The sequence below is a fragment of the Salvelinus alpinus genome, chromosome 13 (genome assembly GCF_045679555.1).
Source record: "Salvelinus alpinus chromosome 13, SLU_Salpinus.1, whole genome shotgun sequence".
Taxonomy (NCBI): domain Eukaryota; kingdom Metazoa; phylum Chordata; class Actinopteri; order Salmoniformes; family Salmonidae; genus Salvelinus; species Salvelinus alpinus.
Genome location: NC_092098.1, coordinates 4,064,175 through 4,084,969, shown reverse-complemented (window position 1 = coordinate 4,084,969; position 20,795 = coordinate 4,064,175). Strand labels below are relative to the sequence as shown.

General features: G+C 42.9%; 1 protein-coding gene across 1 annotated transcript in view; it reads left to right on the top strand.

Moving 5' to 3' along the window:
* adamts8a (ADAM metallopeptidase with thrombospondin type 1 motif, 8a) overlaps nucleotides 1-16,822 on the top strand; it is a 34,054-nt gene extending 17,232 nt beyond the window's left edge. The window contains exons 2-9 of the mRNA XM_071337493.1: nucleotides 2,902-3,141; nucleotides 4,208-4,340; nucleotides 4,631-4,798; nucleotides 6,779-7,095; nucleotides 9,760-9,946; nucleotides 10,439-10,611; nucleotides 10,800-10,975; nucleotides 11,181-16,822. Coding sequence (XP_071193594.1) covers nucleotides 2,902-3,141; nucleotides 4,208-4,340; nucleotides 4,631-4,798; nucleotides 6,779-7,095; nucleotides 9,760-9,946; nucleotides 10,439-10,611; nucleotides 10,800-10,975; nucleotides 11,181-11,913 — 2,127 coding nt within the window. The 3' untranslated portion in view covers nucleotides 11,914-16,822. The remainder of the gene's footprint in view (nucleotides 1-2,901; nucleotides 3,142-4,207; nucleotides 4,341-4,630; nucleotides 4,799-6,778; nucleotides 7,096-9,759; nucleotides 9,947-10,438; nucleotides 10,612-10,799; nucleotides 10,976-11,180) is intronic.
* Nucleotides 16,823-20,795: the final 3,973 nt, after the last annotated feature.

Genomic DNA, 20,795 nt, shown 5'->3' with positions numbered 1-20,795 from the left:
GCACTGTATTGTCCTCAAAGCGAGCAAAGAAGTTTTTTAGTTTATCTGGGAGCAAGACTTCGGTGTCCGCGATAGGGATGGTTTTCTTTTAGTAATCCGTGATTGACTGTAGACCCTGCCACATACGTCTCGTCTCTGAGCCGTTGAATTGCAACTCTACTTTGTCTCTATACTGACGCTTAGCTTGTTTGATTGCCTTGCGGAGGGAATAGCTACACTGTTTGCATTCGGTCATGTTCCCGGTCGCCTTGCCATGATTAAAAGCAGTGGTTTGCGCTTTCAGTTTTGCGCGAATGCTGCCATCAATCCACAGTTTCTGGTTGGGGAAGGTTTTAATAGTCACCGTGGCTACAACATCACCGATGCACTTGCTAATAAACTCGCTCACCGAATCAGAGTATACATCAATGTTGTTGTCTGAGGCTATCCGGAACATATCCCAGTCCACGCGATCGAAGCAATCTTGAAGCGTATAATCAGATTGGTCGGACCAGTGTTGAACAGATTTGAGCATGGGCGTTTCCTGTTTTAGTTTCTGTCTATAGGCTGGGAGCAACAAAAGGGAGTCGTGGTCAGATTTGCCGAAAGGAGGGCGAGGGAGAGCTTTGTATGCATCATGGAAGTTAGAGTAGCAATGATCCAGATTGCTGCCAGCCTAGGTTGCGCATTCGATATGCTAATAAAATTTAGGAAGCCTTTATTTCAGATTAGCTTTGTTAAAATCCCCAGCTACAATAAATGCACCCTCAGGATATGTGGTTTCCAGTTTACATAGAGTCCAATGAAGTTCTTTCAGGGCCGTCGATATGTCAGCTTGGGAGAGATATACACGGCTGTGATTATAATCGAAGAGAATTCTCTTGTTAGATAATGCGGTCGGCATTTGATTGTAAGAAATTCTAGGTCAGGTGAACAAAAGGACTTGAGTTCCTGTATGATGTAATGATCACACCACGACTCGTTAATCATAAGGCATACACCCCCGCCCTTCTTCTTGCCAGAGAGATATTTGTTTCTGTCGGTGCGTTGATAACGTATCCCGAGTGAGCCATGTTTCCGTGAAGCAGAGAATGTTACAATCTCTGATGTCTCTCTGGAAGGCAACCCTTGCTCGAGTTATATAGTTATACTATATAGTCTTCAAATGTAATTTGGCATTACATCTGGAGAGAAGCATAATTGGAATGTTTTCCAATATGCTTTAAGGAGCTACACCTTTGCATGCTGAGAATGTTTTGTTAATATTAGGTCAAACTTAAATATAATTTTCCTAAGCCTCAAAGACAATGTAGGTACAATGTATATTATGTAAACATCAAAGGAATATTATATTAAACCTAAAACAAATGTGCTATGAACGTCATAAAAATTGACTTATTTCATTCTTACAACACTAAGGGAATGTCCTGTGCAGCGTAACTTAAACGTTGTATGAATGTCATCACAACTGAGCATATTTTCTGTTTTGAGAAGTTATCTCTTGTAATGTACCCACACTGTTCCCACAACTTAATTAAATATTCTGGGAACCTTTTAAAGAACTCAGAAAGTCTGTTCTGTCAACATTCTTGCAACATCAAAGGAATGTTTTGTACACCCTGATACCAACGTTGTCTAAATGTCAGCACAACTGGACAGTTGTTGTGTTTTGGGAACCTACAGTATCTCCTGTCATATCCACACAATGTTCCCACAACCTAAATACATATTTTAGGAATTTTTAAAGAACATAAAATGTGTTCATGCAACACCAACAAATGTGTTTTGCAACCGAATAGAAGTAGTGTAATCAAATCAAATCAAATTGTATTTGTCACATGCGGCGAATACAACCTTACAGTGAAATGCTTACTTACAAGCCCTTAACCAACAATGCAGTTTTGAGAAAAATAAGTGTTAAGAAAGTATTTACTAAATAAACTGAAGTAAAAAAAGAAGAAAAATAGAAAATAACAAATAATTAAAGGGCAACAATAAAATAACAGTAGCGAGACTATATACAGGGGGTACAGAGTCAATGTGCCGGGACACAGGTTTGTCGAGTTAATTGAGGTAATAGGTACATGTAGGTAGAAGTAAAGTGACTATGCATGGATAATAAACAGAGAGTAGCAGCAGCGTAAAAGGGTAGCCATTTGATTAGCTGTTCAGTAGTCTTATGGCTTGGGGGTAGAATCTGTTAAGAAGCTCCGGTACCATGCGGTAGCAGAGAGAACAGTCTATGACTAGGGTGGCTGGAGTCTTTGACAATTTTTAGGGCCTCCCTCTGACACCGCCTGGTATAGAGGTCCTAGATGACAGGAAGCTTGGCCCCAGTGACGTACTGGGCCATACGCACTACCCTCTGTAGTGCCATGCAGTCGAAGGCCGAGCTGTTACCATACCAGGCGGTGATGCAACCGGTCAGGATGCTCTCTTCCCACAACCTAATGAAACATCCTGGGAACCTTTAAAGAACAGATTAAATGTGTTCTAGGAACGTTCTTGCAACATCAGGTGAATGTTTTATATGAACACGACTGGACATTAGCCGTGACCGAACAAATGTCCTGGGAACCAGAATCAATTTTGGTTTGCTTGGTTTGTACTGTATGTTCATCATATTCAGTACATGCATTGAGTTGATGAGTTCATGTTGCCTTGCTCACCATGTCATTGCAGAAAACGTTTTGCCTTTAGCTAAAAGTGAACTGTTAGTGAACTGTTGAGTGGTTCAGGTCATTGTTGCCCATGCTTCCACATGTGCTTCCAGTCGCTCATTTGGTTAAAACATGGTGCTGGCAACACCAGGGTTCGATTCCCGCATGAGCCACATTTCCGTTAATATATGTGTCACTGTCAATGCTGACAGTTCTACTAAATGGCCATATTACAAGGCACATCTCTCTCTTCCCTCGAAAGCACTACCTGCTGACTCTGATGGCAGTGGCGGCGCGGGTCTACCACCACCCCAGTCTGAAGAACTCAGTGAGCCTGGTGGTTGTGAAGATGCTGGTGGTGGAGGACGAAGATGTAGGGCCCCAGGTGTCCAGCAACGGAGGAATGGCCCTCAGGAACTTCTGTAACTGGCAGCAGCTCTTCAACCCCTCCAGCCAGAGGCACCTGGAACACTACGATACGGCCATCTTATTCACCAGACAGGTGAGAACATAGAACGTTAGACATTCCATCTCAATCACCCAGCACACTACGACACAACTATCCAATTCACCAGACAGGTGAGATGAACCCTATTACCCTTGTAAGTCGCTCTGGATAAGAGCGTCTGCTAAATGACTTAAATGTAAATGTAAATGTACTCTCTTGTGCTGACCACAGAGTACTAGCTCAAATGTTTTATTTTAACATTGTCCTTTTCAGTATGGTTCCAGCAACTATGGTGGATGCAAAACCAGGCCATGCTCGGTACAGCTTGGTGTGGCTCTGTTTAGTGTGAAAAGCAGGCACGTGCACAGATAGGGTGGCACGTGCACAGATAGGGCTCCACCTGTGCAGCGCAGGAGGCTGCTGAACGGCTCATAATAATGGCCGGAACGGCGCAAATGGAATGGCATCAAACACATGGAGACCATATGTTTGATGTATTTGATGCCATTCCCCCTATTCCGCTGCGGCCATTACCACCAGCCCATTCTCCCAAATGAAGGTGCCATCAACCTCCTGTGTTGTGCAGAGCACATGCCCCTTTGCCCCTCCAGTCTCCAAAGTACCCTTTTGGATTGTGGTATAATTTGGGGGATGCCTGTCTGTAAGTGTAACTTAAACTAGAGCTTAAATGGCCCTGTTAATACTGAATCCCCCTTCACTGTGTGCTTTAGATACCACACAGTTACATTTCCTTTCTCCCCAAATCTACTGGTTGCCATGTATTTGCTTCATTTTACGATGGAAACACTGACAAATATGTTTTGCTGGCAAGAGCTTCACTTTTAGGGGGAAAACCCCCTCTGTCTGGAACAAACGTAGCAATGTCTGGATATCAGTGTCTGAAATGTGTCCCTCCTCTTCCTACTCTCCCTACTCCCCTAGCCCTTTTCCTCTCCTCTCCTCTCCTCTCCTCTCCTCTCCCTCTACCCCATATAGGATATCTATGGGCAGATGAGTTGTGAGATGCCTACTACTCTTGCCCTTTTTCTCTCATCTTGTCCTCTATTTCCCGTGTTGTGATAAAGTCCTCATGCCCTCTCTCCCTGTACCCCGTATGCAGGACATCTGTGGTCAGAGGAGCTGTGACACCCTGGGGGTGGCTGACGTGGGCACCATGTGTGACCCCAAGAGAAGCTGCTCCGTGATAGAGGATAACGGTCTTCAGGCCGCCTACACCGTGACACACGAGCTAGGTATGTTAATACGCAATAGGAATACGAGCGTGGTATGTTACAGTAACACACTATGGAACAAACGGCATGCTTGTGTGTTTCCTATCTCACAAGGTATGACACTTTAGTAAAAAGCCAATGTGGATGGATGTCCAGTACTTCTCCTGAGTCACTTGTCATGGCTGTGCTGCTTTGCCTCTTGTTTTCACCACGGAACCATCCGGCGAGCTTAAATGAGAACAAAGTTAGAAAAGTACATGATGTAAGCCATACGTCATCTCTCAGCGGCACCTTCTTCTTTATCTCCTCAGGTCATGTACTCAGCATGCCTCATGACGACTCTAATAACTGTATCAGATGGTTCGGACACCTGGATGGGCCACACATGATGGCGTCTGTGTTCTTTAGCCTCAACGAGACTTTGCCATGGTCGCCATGTAGCGCCCGCTATGTCACAGAGTTCTTCGACAATGGATACGGTAGTGTAACTTTACCCTTTTAAACCTTTTTATCCCAGTGCTTTCTTCTCTACTATTTTATTCTATTCTCTTCTCTCTAACCACTGTATCAAGTGTCGATGTATTGAGTCAGATGTATTGGCCGGAATCATGATTCCCCCGATGCACTACTTACTACACAGAAACATAATTGTATCGACAGTTTGTTCTTATTGGTTAACATGTGGTTCCCAGCTTTCATTTGGTTTTGGTCATGAGGTAGCATTCCAGACAAACTGAATCTGAGTAAAAACAGTTTGCGGTTTCATTAAGTTTGAATAACAGTTTTGAGACATTTGTACTAAAGGGCCATAGGCTGTTATTATGCAGTTAATAGAAACCTGCCACAGAGAGTGTGCTATGTAATTTAGGACTCAGAGAGTGGGGAGAAATCCCTATCTAATATGAACCCCTGACATTTCACAAGTTTATTTTATTCCTCTCTCTTTTTAAAAAACCCATTCTGCCTAAACTCGCTCCATCAACCACTATTTATGGTCTCTGAAAACCACTATTTGTAATTTTGCTGAGAGTGTCCAAACTAACAGTCCTTGGAGAGTAAGCTCCTCTCTCTTTGCAGTGAGAGGCTCTTCTCTTCACTTCTGTCTGCTCATGGCAGCGCAGAGACACAGACAGCACTGTAATAATTCAGATGACACACACACACACACACACAGCAGACATGCCTGAGATTGCTGGGAGAAGGCATCTCAAGATTGATGTTCCTGCTTCTGGAATGGAAGATATCAAATCTAAGGCAAAGCAGATATTTGTGTTGCGAAATAGCATACATTTTTCTCAGTCAATGTTTTATCCCCCATCGATATTTCAGTCTCCACTTTGATTTCTCTCTCAAATTCAAAATTCAAGTTGCTTTATTGGCATGAAAAAAACATTGCGTCAATATTGCCAAAGCAACAATATACACAATATACATTGTAATAAAATAGTCTCTCTGTCTCTCTCTCTCTCTCTCTCTGTTTCTCTGACTCATCTGCTGGTGAGTCACACATTCCAGCTTTAACAACTGTTTTCCCTCACAGAGAAGAGAAAATGAGTGTAGCCAAGCACATGTTGTCTTTACCGGCCTTGCCACAGATATATAGTGAACTGATGTTGCAGAATTCTCCTCTGTTAAAGGGGCCATACCACTAAAAAGATCTAACAAAATAGGATTAAGCAACATACTGTACCAGGGCAGAGAGGCAGTAACTCTTCTGTCCGACATGCACATCAATGCCAAGAGTTAAAGTATATTTTTCTACATAAGAGTTCATGAAGAAAAGCTGCTTCAAAAGCCTAAAGTTAAATGTAATGTTTGGCAATGATCTACAACCATTTCTATCACCCGATTCAGCCACTGGATATGGTGTTACCTTCCGGCAACAGAATCTTTAGAGGCAAAGAATGTATCTTCCCGTTAAACACATCTTTGTGTATTTGGCCATTTCATTCTGCTATGAAAATAGCCCCCTCAAGCTAAACCTGTTGTAGACCTGTTTAAGGTTTGCAAAAAAAATAAACATAACAGTCAAAATGTCACGTGCTTCAGGCGGACTGGCACCCAGTTGCAGTTGTCGTTTCCTGGTGACTGATAGAAGAGGAACGTGTGTTCCCACCTTCATCAGAGCTTTTTAGCCCACCCAGGTCTTCTTAACACCTTCAGTATAATACAGTACTGTATGTACAGGTCTCCAAATGTCAGTCACTGACTAACACGTCCTCCAGATCTTTTTGACATTTTGTCACCCCTGAGTTTACTGGAACGTTCACGCCTGCTGTTGTGTCTGTGCCTGTTTGCTTATGTAGCTAGACCATCGTTGTATACAATCAGTTATTCTCAACTGACTCAATAAATACAAAATGCGTCTCTTTCCCAGGTGACTGTCGGCTGATCTAGAAAGGGCCAAGTAAATCAATTTGATTGACTGATTTGTGCCTGCTTATGTTCCTCTCTCCCAGGTGACTGTCTGTTGGATCCTCCAGAGCGGACTCTCCCTCTCCCTGTTGATCCCCCTGGTGCCTCCTACAACCTGGACCGTCAGTGCCAGCAGGCCTTCGGGGAGGAGTTCACCCTGTGTCCGGACACCCCAGACGACCAGACTTGCAGCCAGCTGTGGTGCCGGGAGGAGGGCCAGCCACACTGCACCACCCGGAACGGCAGCCTGCCCTGGGCTGATGGCACGCTCTGCTGGGCTGGGGCCGGGGCTGGGGCTGGGACCAACACCACCTGTCAGGGAGGTGTCTGTGCTGCAGTGACTGATCAGCAGAAAAGAGAGGTACTATATGTACAGTTGAAGTACATACACTTAGGTTGGAGTCATTAAAACTCGATTTTCAACCACTCCACAAATGTCTTAGTCGGTTAGGACATCTACTTTGTGCATGACACAAGTAATTTTTTCAACAATTGTTTACAGACAGATTATTTCACTTATAATTCACTGTATCACAATTCCAGTGGGTCAGAAGTTACATACGCTAAGTTGACTGTGCATTTAAACAGCTTGGAAAATTCCAGATAATTATGTCAGGGCTTTAGAAGCTTCTGATAGGCTAATTGACATAATTTGAGTCAATTGGAGGTGTACCTGTGGATGTATTTCAAGGCCTACATTCAAGCTCAGTGCCTCTTTGCTTGACATCATGGGAAAATCTAAAGAAATCAGCCAAGACCTCAGGAAATTAATTGTAGACCTCCACAGGTCTGGTTCATCCTTTAGAATCAAGTTCCAAAAGCCTGAAGGTACCATCATCTGTACAAATAATAGTACGCAAGTATAAATACCATGGGACCACGCAGCCGTCACACCACTCAGGAAGGAGACGCGTTCTGTCTCCTAGAGATGAATGTACTTTGTTGCGAAAAGTGCATATCAATCCCAGAACAACAGCAAAGACCTTGTGAAGATGCTGGAGGAAACAGGTACAAAAGTATCTACATCCACAGTAAAACCAGTCCTATATCGACATAACCTGAAAGGCCGCTCAGCAAGGAAGAAGCCACTGCTCCAAAACCGCCATAAAAAAGCCAGACTACAGTTTGCAACTGCACATGGGGACAAAGATTGTACTTTTTGGAGAAATGTCCTCTGGTCTGATGAAACAAAAATAGAACTGTTTGGCCATAATGACCATTGTTATGTTTGGAGGAAAGAGTTGGGAGGCTTGCAAGCCAAAGAACACCATCCCAACCGTGAAGCACAGGGGTGGCAGCATCATGTTGTGGGGGTGCATTGCTGTAGGAGGGACTGGTGCACTTGGCATCACGAGGATGAGGCATCACGAGGATGGAAAATGATGTGGATATTTTGAAGCAGCATCTCAAGACATCAGTCAGGAAGTTAAAGCTTTGTCGCAAATGGGTCTTCCAAATGGACAATGACCCCAAGCATACTTCCAAAGTGGTGGCAAAATGGCTTAAGGACAACAAAGTCAAGGTATTGGAGTGGCCATCACATAGCCCTTACCTCAATCCCATAGAAAATTTGTGGGCAGAACTGAAAAAGCGTGTGCAAGCAAGGAGACCTACAAACCTGACTCAGTTACAACAGCTCTGTCAGGAGGAATGGGCCAAAATTCACCCAACTTATTGTGGGAAGCTTGTGGAAGGCTAACTGAAACGTTTGACCCAAGTTAAACAATTTAAAGGCAATGCTACCAAATACTGATTGAGTGTATGTAAACTTCTGACCCACAGGGAATATGATGAAAGAAATAAATGCTGAAATAAATCACTCTCTACTAATATTCTGACATTTCACATCATTAAAATAAAGTGGTGGTCCTAACTGACCTAACACAGGGAATTTTTACTTGGATTAAATGTCAGGAATTGTGAGAAACTGAGTTTAAATGTATTAGGCTAAGGTATATGTAAACTTCCGACTTCAACTGTATTCTGAACCATTCTGATTCTCGCTCTGTCTGAGTGACTGGCTAAATCCTCCATCCTTCTGCATAGGGATCGGATGATTGTGTCTGAGGCACTAACTCCTGCAGGCACTAACTGATTGTGAGGCACTAACTGATTGTGTGATTTATGAACCCTCTTACCTGCCTGAAAAAATATGTTTAAATAGGCTACCTCAACGATTTACTATCTACTTCTGCTTTTTGTATGTAGTGTTTATGTCATAGCCTACAGGATTTCTCTCTTGTAGTCTTTCTCTTCTAACTTTCTCTCTCTTGCGCTCTGTTTCTCTCACCGTCTACACTTGACCATGACAGGTATTCTTTATTTTCACTGCTTTGGTGAGAGACAGTTTCTGGCTCCCGTCTGTTTCAATACTTCATCTTCAGAAATAGAATGTAGTCTCATTTTGTCATGTGCCCCCATCCGGCCCTGGCCCTATGCCCGGCCCCAGCACCAGCCATGTCGCGTGGCAGCTGAAAATAATAAATCCCTGTCTTATTCAGACCCCCAAATGTCAGTCTGAGGGCCCGGCTTAGTATATTTGGTTCAGGCCTTTAAAAAGTAAGTATATTTAAAAACAGCCAGGCCTATTCCAAGGGACTAGCTTGTGATTCCAGCCACTCTGGCTGTTAGAGGAGTTGTTGCAGCCAACTCGTAAAAGCCCCCGAGAAATGAAATGCTGTGTCTTAGTAGCACATGCCAGGAGCTGTGAGTACGCACAAGAGGCAGTTACACGCGTGGCAGACTGCAGGCCAGGCCACTATGTGCCACAAGAGATGCCAAACTAAAAAACCCTAACCAAGCAAAGAAAAACTCTTGTCAAGACTGCCATGTAGTAATTGTTTTCAAATGACATGGGTAGGGAATATCATTACTGAGCATAGAGATTCCATTTTTTTTGTAGTGTGAATCATTTCATTTCACATGTTCACTCAAAGCCTGTACACTTTGTGACAACTGTTGAAGGGTTCTAAACACAATTTCATTGATTGAATTACTGATTGATCTGTCTGGTTGTATCTTGTAGGAGCCTGTGGACGGAGGGTGGGGTGTGTGGGGCCCCTGGGGGTCGTGCTCCAGGTCATGTGGCGGAGGGGTGGAGTTTTCCCAGAGAGAATGCACTGATCCCAAGCCACAGAACGGAGGAGCATACTGTGCAGGACAGAGAGCCAAGTACCAGATTTGTCACATACAGGCCTGCCAAGATGAGCATGGTAAATTAACCCCATCAATGAATCACTATATCCAAATTAATAACTGATCAATATATCCACACCTCAACAATCACATTGGGCGGGCACCCAAGCACAGACACACACATACACATGCGAACACACGCACTCTACACACACGTACACATGGATTTTGTATTGTAGATATGAGGTAGTAAAGTAGTGGCCTGATGGTACACACTTAATGTGTTGTGAAAAGTGTTATGAAATGTAATGTCATGTAATATTTTTAATTGTATATAACTGCCTTAATATTGCCTTGGCAGCAGCTAATGGGGATCCTTAATAAACACACATACATCTTCCATATGGTGCATGGCAATGATAGCATTTCAAATGTATACAGTTGGCATGATCACATACAGTATAGACACAAGGCTAGTTTAATTAGTAGTATAAGAGTTTCCTTGACATGCTGGGAATGTCATCAGTAGAGATAGGATTGATAATGATATGCCATGTTCGTTTTCCCAGGCAAGAGCTTCAGAGATGAGCAGTGTGAGAAGTACAACAGCGACCGATACCTGGACATGCATGGGAACATCAAGCAGTGGATCCCCAAGTACAATGGCGTCTCACCACGGGACAGGTGCAAACTGTTCTGCAGGGCAAGGGGCAGCAATGAATTCAAAGTCTTCGAGGCCAAGGTAACTCTACTCAAATTTGAAATTTGAAATAGTTCCCAGCTGGTTGAAATTACGTCATTATAACCAGAAACCAGTTTTGCCTAGTTTTGATCACTGGGTTGATTCATTTCCAACTCATCAACACGCTTGATTTACAGTGCTCCAGGAGTTTAGGCTAATACTTTACATAATTTTCTATGTTGTTTCAGGTTGTTGATGGCACCACCTGTGGCCCAGACACCACCTCCATCTGTGTCCAGGGACAGTGCGTCAAAGCTGGCTGCGACCAGGTGATCGGCTCCAGTGTGAAGCTGGACAAATGTGGCATGTGTGGGGGTGATGGAACAACCTGCAGGAAGATCACTGGATCGATGAATAAAGCCATGTGAGTCAAATAAATATATTCCGGATTCAATTCCTTTGAGGGCAGTGTTGTCTCTCTAAAATCGTGAAAATGGCTGACTGATTCACGTCTTTTCAAGATGATTCTGATGTCATAGAGAGCATTAAAATGCTGGTTATGGAAAGCCATTAGCAAGTATAAGCTTTCAACTGAAACGTTCCTCTTGTCTTAATTTAATTCAACACAGATTCGGCTACAACGACATTGTGACCATTCCGGCCGGGGCCACCAACATCGACATCAAGCAAAAGAGCCACCGCGGGATCAAACACGACGGCAACTACCTGGCCTTGAAGACAGAGGTTTCCTACATCCTGAACGGGAATTTCTCTGTGTCCACAGCAGAGCAGGACATCCCAGTCCTGGGCGCCGTACTCCGGTATAGTGGTTCCTCCACCACCCTGGAGAGGCTCTTGAGTTACCAGAAGCTCCGACAGGCAGTCACTGTCCAACTCCTGTCCACAGCCGGAGACGCCTCTCCCCCTAGGGTCAAGTACACCTTTTTCCTCCCCAGGGATGTCCCCTTCACCAAGCCTGGAGCTGAGGGTAGAGCTTCGCTACATGCGATTCTGCCACTAGGGGGCTCAGAGTGGGCTCTGGGGGAGTGGTCTGAGTGCTCCAAGAGCTGCGGCTCAGGTTGGTCAAGAAGGAACATAGAGTGCCGGGACGGGGCAGGCACCCTGTCCTTCTCCTGTGATGAGGACCTGCGGCCGGCAGACATCCGGCCGTGTGGGGACCTGCCCTGCCCTGTCTGGCAGATGGGTCCCTGGTCGGCATGCTCAAGGACATGTGGTGTGGGGGTGCGCCATCGAAGCGTGCTGTGTATTGACTACACCGGTAAGATGGTGGAGCTAGGGAAATGTAACCTCGCCAAGAGGCCAGGGGTGGTTTCTTCAGAGTGCAGCTACCAGGACTGCTGAGTCTGTGCTGATAAAGCAGGAAGGGAAAGGGCAGTTGGTGGCAGTGGTGGGATCCGAGGCCGAGGGAAGTAGTGTAGGAAGCTAGTTAGTTAGTCAACTAACCAATGCACAACCCGTTCCCAACCACCACAACCATGCTTCAGAGACAAGCAGGGAAGCTAGACTAATCAAGAGTGGTCGGTTCACTATATCGACCAGAACCAAAACTGTGGTTTGGCTTGGTTGTAGAAATATTTCACATTTGATAGATTAACTTAATTATTTCAATGTTTATTTCCTTGATGATGTCATAGCTTCAAAACGACTATTTGCGGTTTGTTTTCCAACAGAGATCTACCTCAAAGGATGTAAAAAATAATCAACTATCACTCCTTAACCTGACGTTTCTGTTTGCATCTAGCTTAACACATTATCAAAGGCACATCTTACCTTTCCACAAATGCTGCTGATATTCCCGCTGGAGTGGTTGAATACCACTATCATTCATTTTTGTCGGGCCACATGCCCCCCTTTTGAACACACATGCCCTCAAATCAATTCAAAGTGTACTACCTAATCAAATCAAGTGACATTCAATATTTTAGGGAATAAAGAAAAACTTTTTTCATATGAATAGAGACAATACATCAAATCAAATTTAATTTCTCACATGTGCCAAATACAACAGGTGTTGACCTTACAGTGAAAAGCTTACTTACAAACCCTTAACCAACAATGCAATTTTAAGAAAATACCACAAAAAAAGTGAAATAATAATAAAAAATAATTAAAGAGCAGCAGTAAATAACAATAGCAGGGCTGTATTCTAGGGGTACCGGTACAGAGTCAATGTGCGGGGACACCGGTGTCGAGGTAATTGAGGTAATATGTACATGTAGATAGAGTTATTAAAGTGACTATGCATAGATAATAACAGAGAGTAGCAGCAGCGTAGAAGAGGGGGGCGGGGCAGTGCAAATAGTCTGGAGTAGCTGTCTTATGGCTTTGGGGTAGAAGCTGTTTCGAAGCCTCTTGGACTTAGACTTGGCGCTCCGGTACTGCTTGCCGTGTGGTAGCAGAGAGAACAGTCTATGACTAGGGTGGCTGGAGTCTTTGACAATTTTTAGGGCCTTCCTCTGACACCACCTGGTATAGAGGTCCTGGATGGCAGGAAGCTTGGCCCCGGTGATGTACTGGGCCGTACGCACTACCCTCTGTAGTGCCTTGCGGTCAGAGGCCGAGCAGTTGCCATAGCAGGCAGTGATGCAACCCGTCAGGATGCTCTCGATGGTGCTACTGTAAAACCTTTTGAGGATCTGAGGACCCATACCAAATCTTTTCAATCTCCAGAGGGGGAATAGGTTTTGTTGTGCTCTCTTCACGACTATCTTGGTGTGCTTGGACCATGTTAGTTAGTTGGTAATGTGGACGCCAAGGAACTTGAAACTCTCAACCTGCTCCACTACAGCCCCGTCGATGAGAATGGGGGCGTGCTCGGTCCTCCTTTTCCTGTAGTCCACAATCATCTCCTTTGTCTTGATCACGTTGAGGGAGAGGTTGTTGACCTTGCATCGCATGGTCAGGTCTCTGACCTCCTCCCTATAGGCTGTCTCATCGTTTTTAGTGATCAGGCCAACCACTGTTGTGTCATCAGCAAACTTAATGATGGTGTTGGAGTCGTGCCTGGCCCTGCAGTCATAAGTGAACAGGGAGTACAGGAGGGGACTGAGCACGCACCCCTGAGGGGCCCCTGTGTTGAGGAGCCATATCGGAACATCTGAAACCCTGTTCCATTCTATCTGTATTTCTGGAACACTGGAGCATGTTTTTAATGCCAAGTCTCTGGTCACAGAGCTAAACTCACACTATCATATTTCTCACATAAATCAGAGCTATTTAATCAAGTAGGGATGATTGAAACAAACCCACATAACCTTTTCAATTTGCTTGACTATTTATAGCTTGCTGAAATATGCATATTCATGATAGAAGTACTAGTTATTAAGACTTAATTCTATATCCACAGCTAGTTGGAATGGTTTTGTGGCATTCTTTTAAAACAAATGTCTGTCATGTTAATAACAAGGAGATTGTATTTATTTTCTTAACTTTGTGTTCGTTATTATTCTTGGCCATGGTGAATGCTGTAGATAAACATTTTATGACTTATGTTTAAGGAACTAATGACAAGGAAAACAATGGAATATCTGTATCTAACGTCAAACATGTATATGATGCATCATTTGAAATATGCTGTCCCAGAAAATATGGCATTATGAAAGGTGAGCTGAAGAATAATATTTTTGAGCTCAAGTGAAACGAGCATAGCAGCTATTGAAATGGTGTAAATGTACTTTATGATGCCACAACCTAGATGTCATTCATTCATTTGTGTTAAATAGCATGTAGAATCGCAGCTTCTTTTAGAAGTGAAATAAGAAATGAGAAGTTGTTTGCGTAGATAGTAGATACACTCCTAATGTGGTTAAAGTCTAATCCATACATTCTTAGAGAAAAAAGTTCCAAAGCTGCCCCCATGGGAGAACTCTTTTTGGTTCCATGTAGAGGGAACCAGATACCTTTTGGGTTCCATGTAGAGGAACCCGAAAGGGTTGTACCTGGAATCAAAAGGGCTCTACCTGGAACCAAAAAGGGTTCTCCAAAGGGTTCTCCTATGTGGGTAGCCAAATAACCATTTTAGGTTCTAGATGGCACCTTTATTCTAACACTGTACAACTCAGAGTAACAGAGAAAGAGGTCATGGTTTCCATGTACTCTGTTAAGTAGAAATACAATATGTTGTATATTTGAGCTAAGGGTCATTTCCACTCTCTGGGTGGAATGAGAACAGAAGTTTATAAGACACAGCAACAACTGAATCTGTTTAATGGTCATTTAAGTTAATAGTTAATAGCTACAGTTGAAGTCGGAAGTTTACATACACTTGAGCCAAATACATTTAAACTCAGTTTTTCACAATTCCTGACATTTAATCCGAGTAAAAATTCCCTGTCTTAGTTCAGTTAGGATCACCACTTTATTTTAAGAATGTGAAATGTCAGAATATTAGTAGAGAGAATTATTTATTTCAGCTTTTATTTATTTCATCACATTCCCACTGGGTAAGCAGTTTACATACTAATTGAGTGTATTTGGCCGCATTGCCTTTAATAAGTTGGTTGAATTTTGGCCCATTCCTCCTGACAGAGCTGTTGTAACTGAGTCAGGTTTGTAGGCCTCCTTGCTCGCACATGCTTTTTCAGTTCTGCCCACAAATTTTCTATGGGATTGAGGTCAGGGTTATGTGATTGCCACTCCAATACCTTGACTTTGTTGTCCTTAAGCCATTTTGCCACCACTTTGGAAGTATGCTTGGGGTCATTGTCCATTTGGAAGACCCATTTGCGACAAAGCTTTAACTTCCTGACTGATGTCTTGAGATGTTGCTTCAATATATCCTCTTAATTTTCCATCCTCGTGATGCCATCTATTTTGTGAAGTGCATCAGTCCCTACTGCAGCAAAGCACCCCCACAACATGATGCTGCCACCCCTGTGCTTCATGGTTGGGATGGTGTTCTTTGGCTTGCAAGCCTCCCAACTTTTTCCTCCAAACATAACAATGGTCATTATGGCCAAACAGTTCTATTTTTGTTTCATCAGACCAGAGGACATTTCTCCAAAGAGTACGATCTTTATCCCCATGTGCAGTTGCAAACCATAGTCTGGCTTTTTTATGGCGGTTTTGGAGCAATGGCTTATTCCTTGCCGAGCGGCCTTTCAGGTTATGCCAATATAGGACTCGTTTTACTGTGGACATAGATACTTTTGTACCTGTTTCCTCCAGCATCTTCACAAGGTCCTTTGCTGTTGTTCTGGGATTTATTTGGACTTTTCGCACCAAAGTACGTTCATCTCTAGGAGACAGAACGCGTCTCCTTCTTGAGCGGTATGCCAGCTGTGTGGTCCCATGGTGTTTATACTTGCATAGTATTGTTTGTACAGATGAACGTGATACCTTCAAGCGTTTGGAAATTGCTCCAAAAGGATGAACCAGACATGTGGAGGTCCACACTTTTTTTCTGAGTTGTTGGCTGATTTCTTTAGATTTTCCCATGATGTCAAGCAAAGAGGCACTGAGCTTGAATGTAGGCCTTGAAATACATCCACAGGTACACCTCCAATTGACTCAAATTATGTCAATTAGCCTATCAGAAGCTACTAAAGCCATGACATCATTTTCTGGAATTTTCCAAGCTGTTTAAAGGCACAGTCAACTTAATGTATGTAAACTTCTGACCCACTGGAATTGTGATACAGTGAATTATAAGTGAAATAATCTGTCTGTAAACAATTGTTGGAAAAATGACTTGTGTCATGCACAAGTAGATGTCCTAACCGACTTACCAAAACTATAGTTTGTTGACAAGAAATTTGTGGAGTGGTTGAAAAAAGAATTTTTATGACTCCAACCTAAGTGTATGTAAACTTCCGACTTCAACTGTATATTAAAATTATTATATTTCTGCCAGGTAAATCCCTGAGTGTTAAAACATCATTGCTTTATTTAATTGAAGATGCTGTTGGTGACAGAGTAAAAGGGGGGAGTTAGCTATTACGCCACCCCTTATGTGTTGTTAGTTTAAAACAGCTTTGTTTTCAGATTTCCTCTCACTAGGTATGTAATGATAGAGCATTCCAGAATGTATTTAAAGGAGAAAAGATGTAGAACTGATTTCAAAGCATTCTATCCCTTCAATGAAGGTCTTTACGATGCTATTGTTATAGCTTCCCTACAAAGCTATTTATTTTTTAATACTTTCAGACTAATTACTACAGTTTCATCTTTACGTTGCTGCTGTCTGTCTTCCTGAATTGTAAGAAATTAGACTGAATCATAATTTAACAATAAAGATGTCTCTTGACTGAAACACTTTTGTTGGGTCTGTCTTGTTCAACCAGTTCGTCAACACAAAAGGATTCTCTTGTCTTGCAAGCCTCATTGTCCACATTTTGAGGCCTGAAAATGTTTTATTTAAAAATAAATAAATGATATATACAGTACCAGTCAAGTTTGGACACACCTACTCATTCAAGTTTCTTTTTTATCTTTACTATGTTCTACATTGTAGAATAATAGTGAAGACATCAAAACTATGAAATAACATATATGGAATCATATAGTAACCAAAAATGTGTTAAACAAATCAAAATATATTTTATATTTCAGGTTCTTCAAAGTAGCTACCCTTTAACAGGTTTGCACACTCTTGGTATTCTCTCAACCAGATTAATGAGATAGTCACCAGGAATGCATTTCAATTAACAGGTGTGCCTTGTTAAAATATAATTTGTGGAATGTCTTTCCTTTTTAATGTGAGTCAATCAGTTGTGTTGTGACAAGGTAGGGGTGGTATACAGAAGACAGCCCTACTTTGTAAAAGACCAAGTCCATATTTTGACAAGAACAGCTCAAATAAGCAAAGAGAAACGGCAGTCCATCATTACTTTAAGAAATGAAGGTCAGTCAATGCGAAAAAATTCACAAACTTTGAAAGTTGCTACAAATGCAGTCGCAAAAACCATCAAGCACTATGATGAAACTGTCCCTCATGAGGACCGCCACAGGAAAGGCATACCCAGAATGCTTCTGCTGCAGAGGATAAATTAGAGTTAACTGCACCTCAGATTGCAGTCCAAATAAATGCAACATATATCAACATCAACTGTTCAGAGGAGACTGCATGAATCAGGCCTTCATGGTCAAATTGCTGCAAAGAAACCACTACTAAAGGACACCAATAAGAAGAAGAGACTTGCTTGGACCAAGAAACACGAGCAATGGACATTAGACCGGTGGAAATCTGTCCTTTGGTGTGATAAATCCAAATTTGAGATCTTTGGTTCCAACCGCCGTGTATGTGAGAAGCAGAGTAGGTGAACGGATGATCTCAGCATGTGTGGTTCCCACCATGAAGCATGGGGGAGGAGGTGTGAGGGTGTTGGGGTCCTTTGCTGGTGACACTGCCAGTGATTTATCCAGCATGGCTACCACAGCATTCTGCAAGGATACGTCATCCCATCTGGTTTGCGCTTAGTGGGACTATCATTTGTTTTTCAACAGGACAATGACCCAAAACACACCTCCAGGCTGTGTAAGGGCTATTTGACCAAGAAAGAGAGTGATGGAGTGCTGCATCAGATGACCTGGCCTCCACAATCACCCGACCTCAACCCAATTGAGACGGTTTGGGATGAGTTGGACCGCAGATTGAAGGAAAAGCAGCCAACTAGAGCTCAGCATATGTGGGAACTCCTTCAAGACAGTTGGAAAAGCATTCCTCATGAAGCTGGTTGAGTGAATGCCAAGAGTGTGCAAAGCTGGCTACTTTGAAGACTATAAAATATATGTTGATTTGTTTAACACTTTTTTGGTTACTACATGATTCCATATGTGTTATTTCATAGTGTTGATGTCTTCACTATTATTCTACAATGTAGAACATAGTTCAAATAAAGAGAAACTCTTGAATGAGTAGGTGTGTCCAAACTTTTGACTGGTACTGTGTATATAAAATACATGGTATTTTCCAATACTAAACACTCTGAAAACCATGTAATTACAACCTTGGAAGGACATTCTATAGAGCAAGATAGGTGTGTCCAAACGTTTGACTGGTACTGTATATACAGTATATATACAGTATATACATAGTGGACCAAATTAATTTCCAAAGCTTGGGATAATCATAGTTTTTTTTGGACCTAGGTACTGAACCGTACCATACTGGTTCACTTGTTATGGGTTCGGTTCTGTTCTGATTTGGTATTTAAAAATGAACAGATAGGTAGCTTCGAATGTCGTTGCAGATAGCCTGGATATGGACACTCCATTACCAAAAGTATGTGGACACCTGCTCGTCGAAAATCTAATTTCAGAATCATAGGCATTAAAATGGAGTTGTTCCCCCCTTTGTTGCTATAACAGCCTCCACACTTCTGGGAAGGCTTTCCAATAGATGTTGGAACATTGCTGAGGGGACTTGCTTCCATTCAGCCACAAGAGCATTAGTGAGGTCAGGCACTGATGTTGGGCGATTAGGCCTGGCTTTCAGTCAGCGTTTCAATTCATACCAAAGGTGTTCGATGGGGTTGAGGTAAGGGTTCTATGCAGGCCAGTCAAGTTCTTCCACACGGATCTCTACAAACTATTTATTTATGGACCTCACTTGTGCACAGAGGCATTGTCATGCTGAAACAGGAAAAGGCCTTCCCCGAACTGTTGCTACAAAGTTGGAAGCACAGAATCGTCTATAATGTCATTCTGTGCTGTAGCGTTAAGATTTCCCTTCACTGGAACTAACGTGCCTGAACCATGAAAAACAGCCCCACCAACATTTACAGTTGGCGCTATGCATTCGGGCAGGTGGCGTTCTCCTGGCATCCGCCAAACCCAGATCCGTCCGTTGGACTGCCAGATGGTGAAGCGTGATTCATCACTCCAGAGAACCTGTCCACTACTCCAGAGTCCAATGGTGGCGAGATTTACACCGCTCCAGCCGACCCATGGCATAGCACATGGTGATCTTAGGCTTGTGTGCGTCTACTCGGCCATAGAAACCCATTTCATGAAGCTCCCGACGAACAGTTCTTGTGCTGGCGTTGCTTTCAGAGGCAGTTTGGAACTCCTTAGTGAGTGTTGCAAACAAGGACGGATGATTTTTTACGCGCTGTGCGCTTCAGCACTCCCGTTCTGTGAGCTAATGTGGACTACCACCTCTTGGCTGAGCCATTGTTGTACCTAGACGTTTCCACTTCACAATAACAGCACCTATAGTTGACCAGGCAGCTCTAGCAGGGCAGAAATGTGTTAAAAGCCACTGTGCTCTTCAGTAAGGTCATTCTACTGCCAATGTTTGTCTAGGGAGATCGCATGGCTGTGTGCTCAATTTTATACACCTGTCAGTAACGGGTGTGGCTGAACTAGCCGAATCCACTAATTTGAAGGGGTGTCCACATACTTTTATATATATAGTGCACATCCAATGCTAGCATCAGTAATAGACACATTTTTATGGGAACGTTGCACGAACATTTATGTGTGCAAAATATAAATAATTACACCATGTCTTTTGCCGAGGCCCTGATTGAACCACTGATCCACTCATTGCTCTTTGCCTGTTGGCAAGGTTCGAGATACTCACGCACACAGTGCTTTTAAAATACAGTGCTTTCACCATACATATTTGACAGACATGATTACATTTGCATGTTCATTTATACAGTAATTCTTATTCGACATGTCCTCACCTGGGATTTGAACTCACAACATCTTAGTTCGCAGGACTCCGATCTTCCTGCTACGCAACCATGTCTTTGTCAGGTATCAGGTAATCTGACTATTCTCTCATTATTGATTATATTTACTTATTTCAGCAATTGAAGGGCTTTCTGTATAGTTGTCTAATGTTGGTGTGGCATGTTAATTAGCCTGTTTTAATGATACTCCTGAATCACTATGATCAATGAAATATTTTAACAGAGCTGAGATTTACTTCTGGAGAGATTCTTTCTGGACAGGGCCTAATAAGCAAATACCCTGGGGATATTCCGTATTGGGACAGTGGTTAGGGTGTTTGTCATTGGTGCTGGTGGCCTGGGTGTGAGACCGGCTAGAGGAGTCACCTTACTCTCACATTTTTAGCAATATATGTTCATGTCATTATTGCTGTGTGAATAGCATTTATAAGACATTTCAACTGTTTATATGGACATTTCGTTAGAATACTTGGAAATAATATTTGTTTATTACCATAGTGTGCATAGATTTCTCCTATTTCATCCACTTCTAGAACTTTGGCTTTCAGCAGAGTGACCTCCAGATGTTTTTTCAGGTTTGATGTG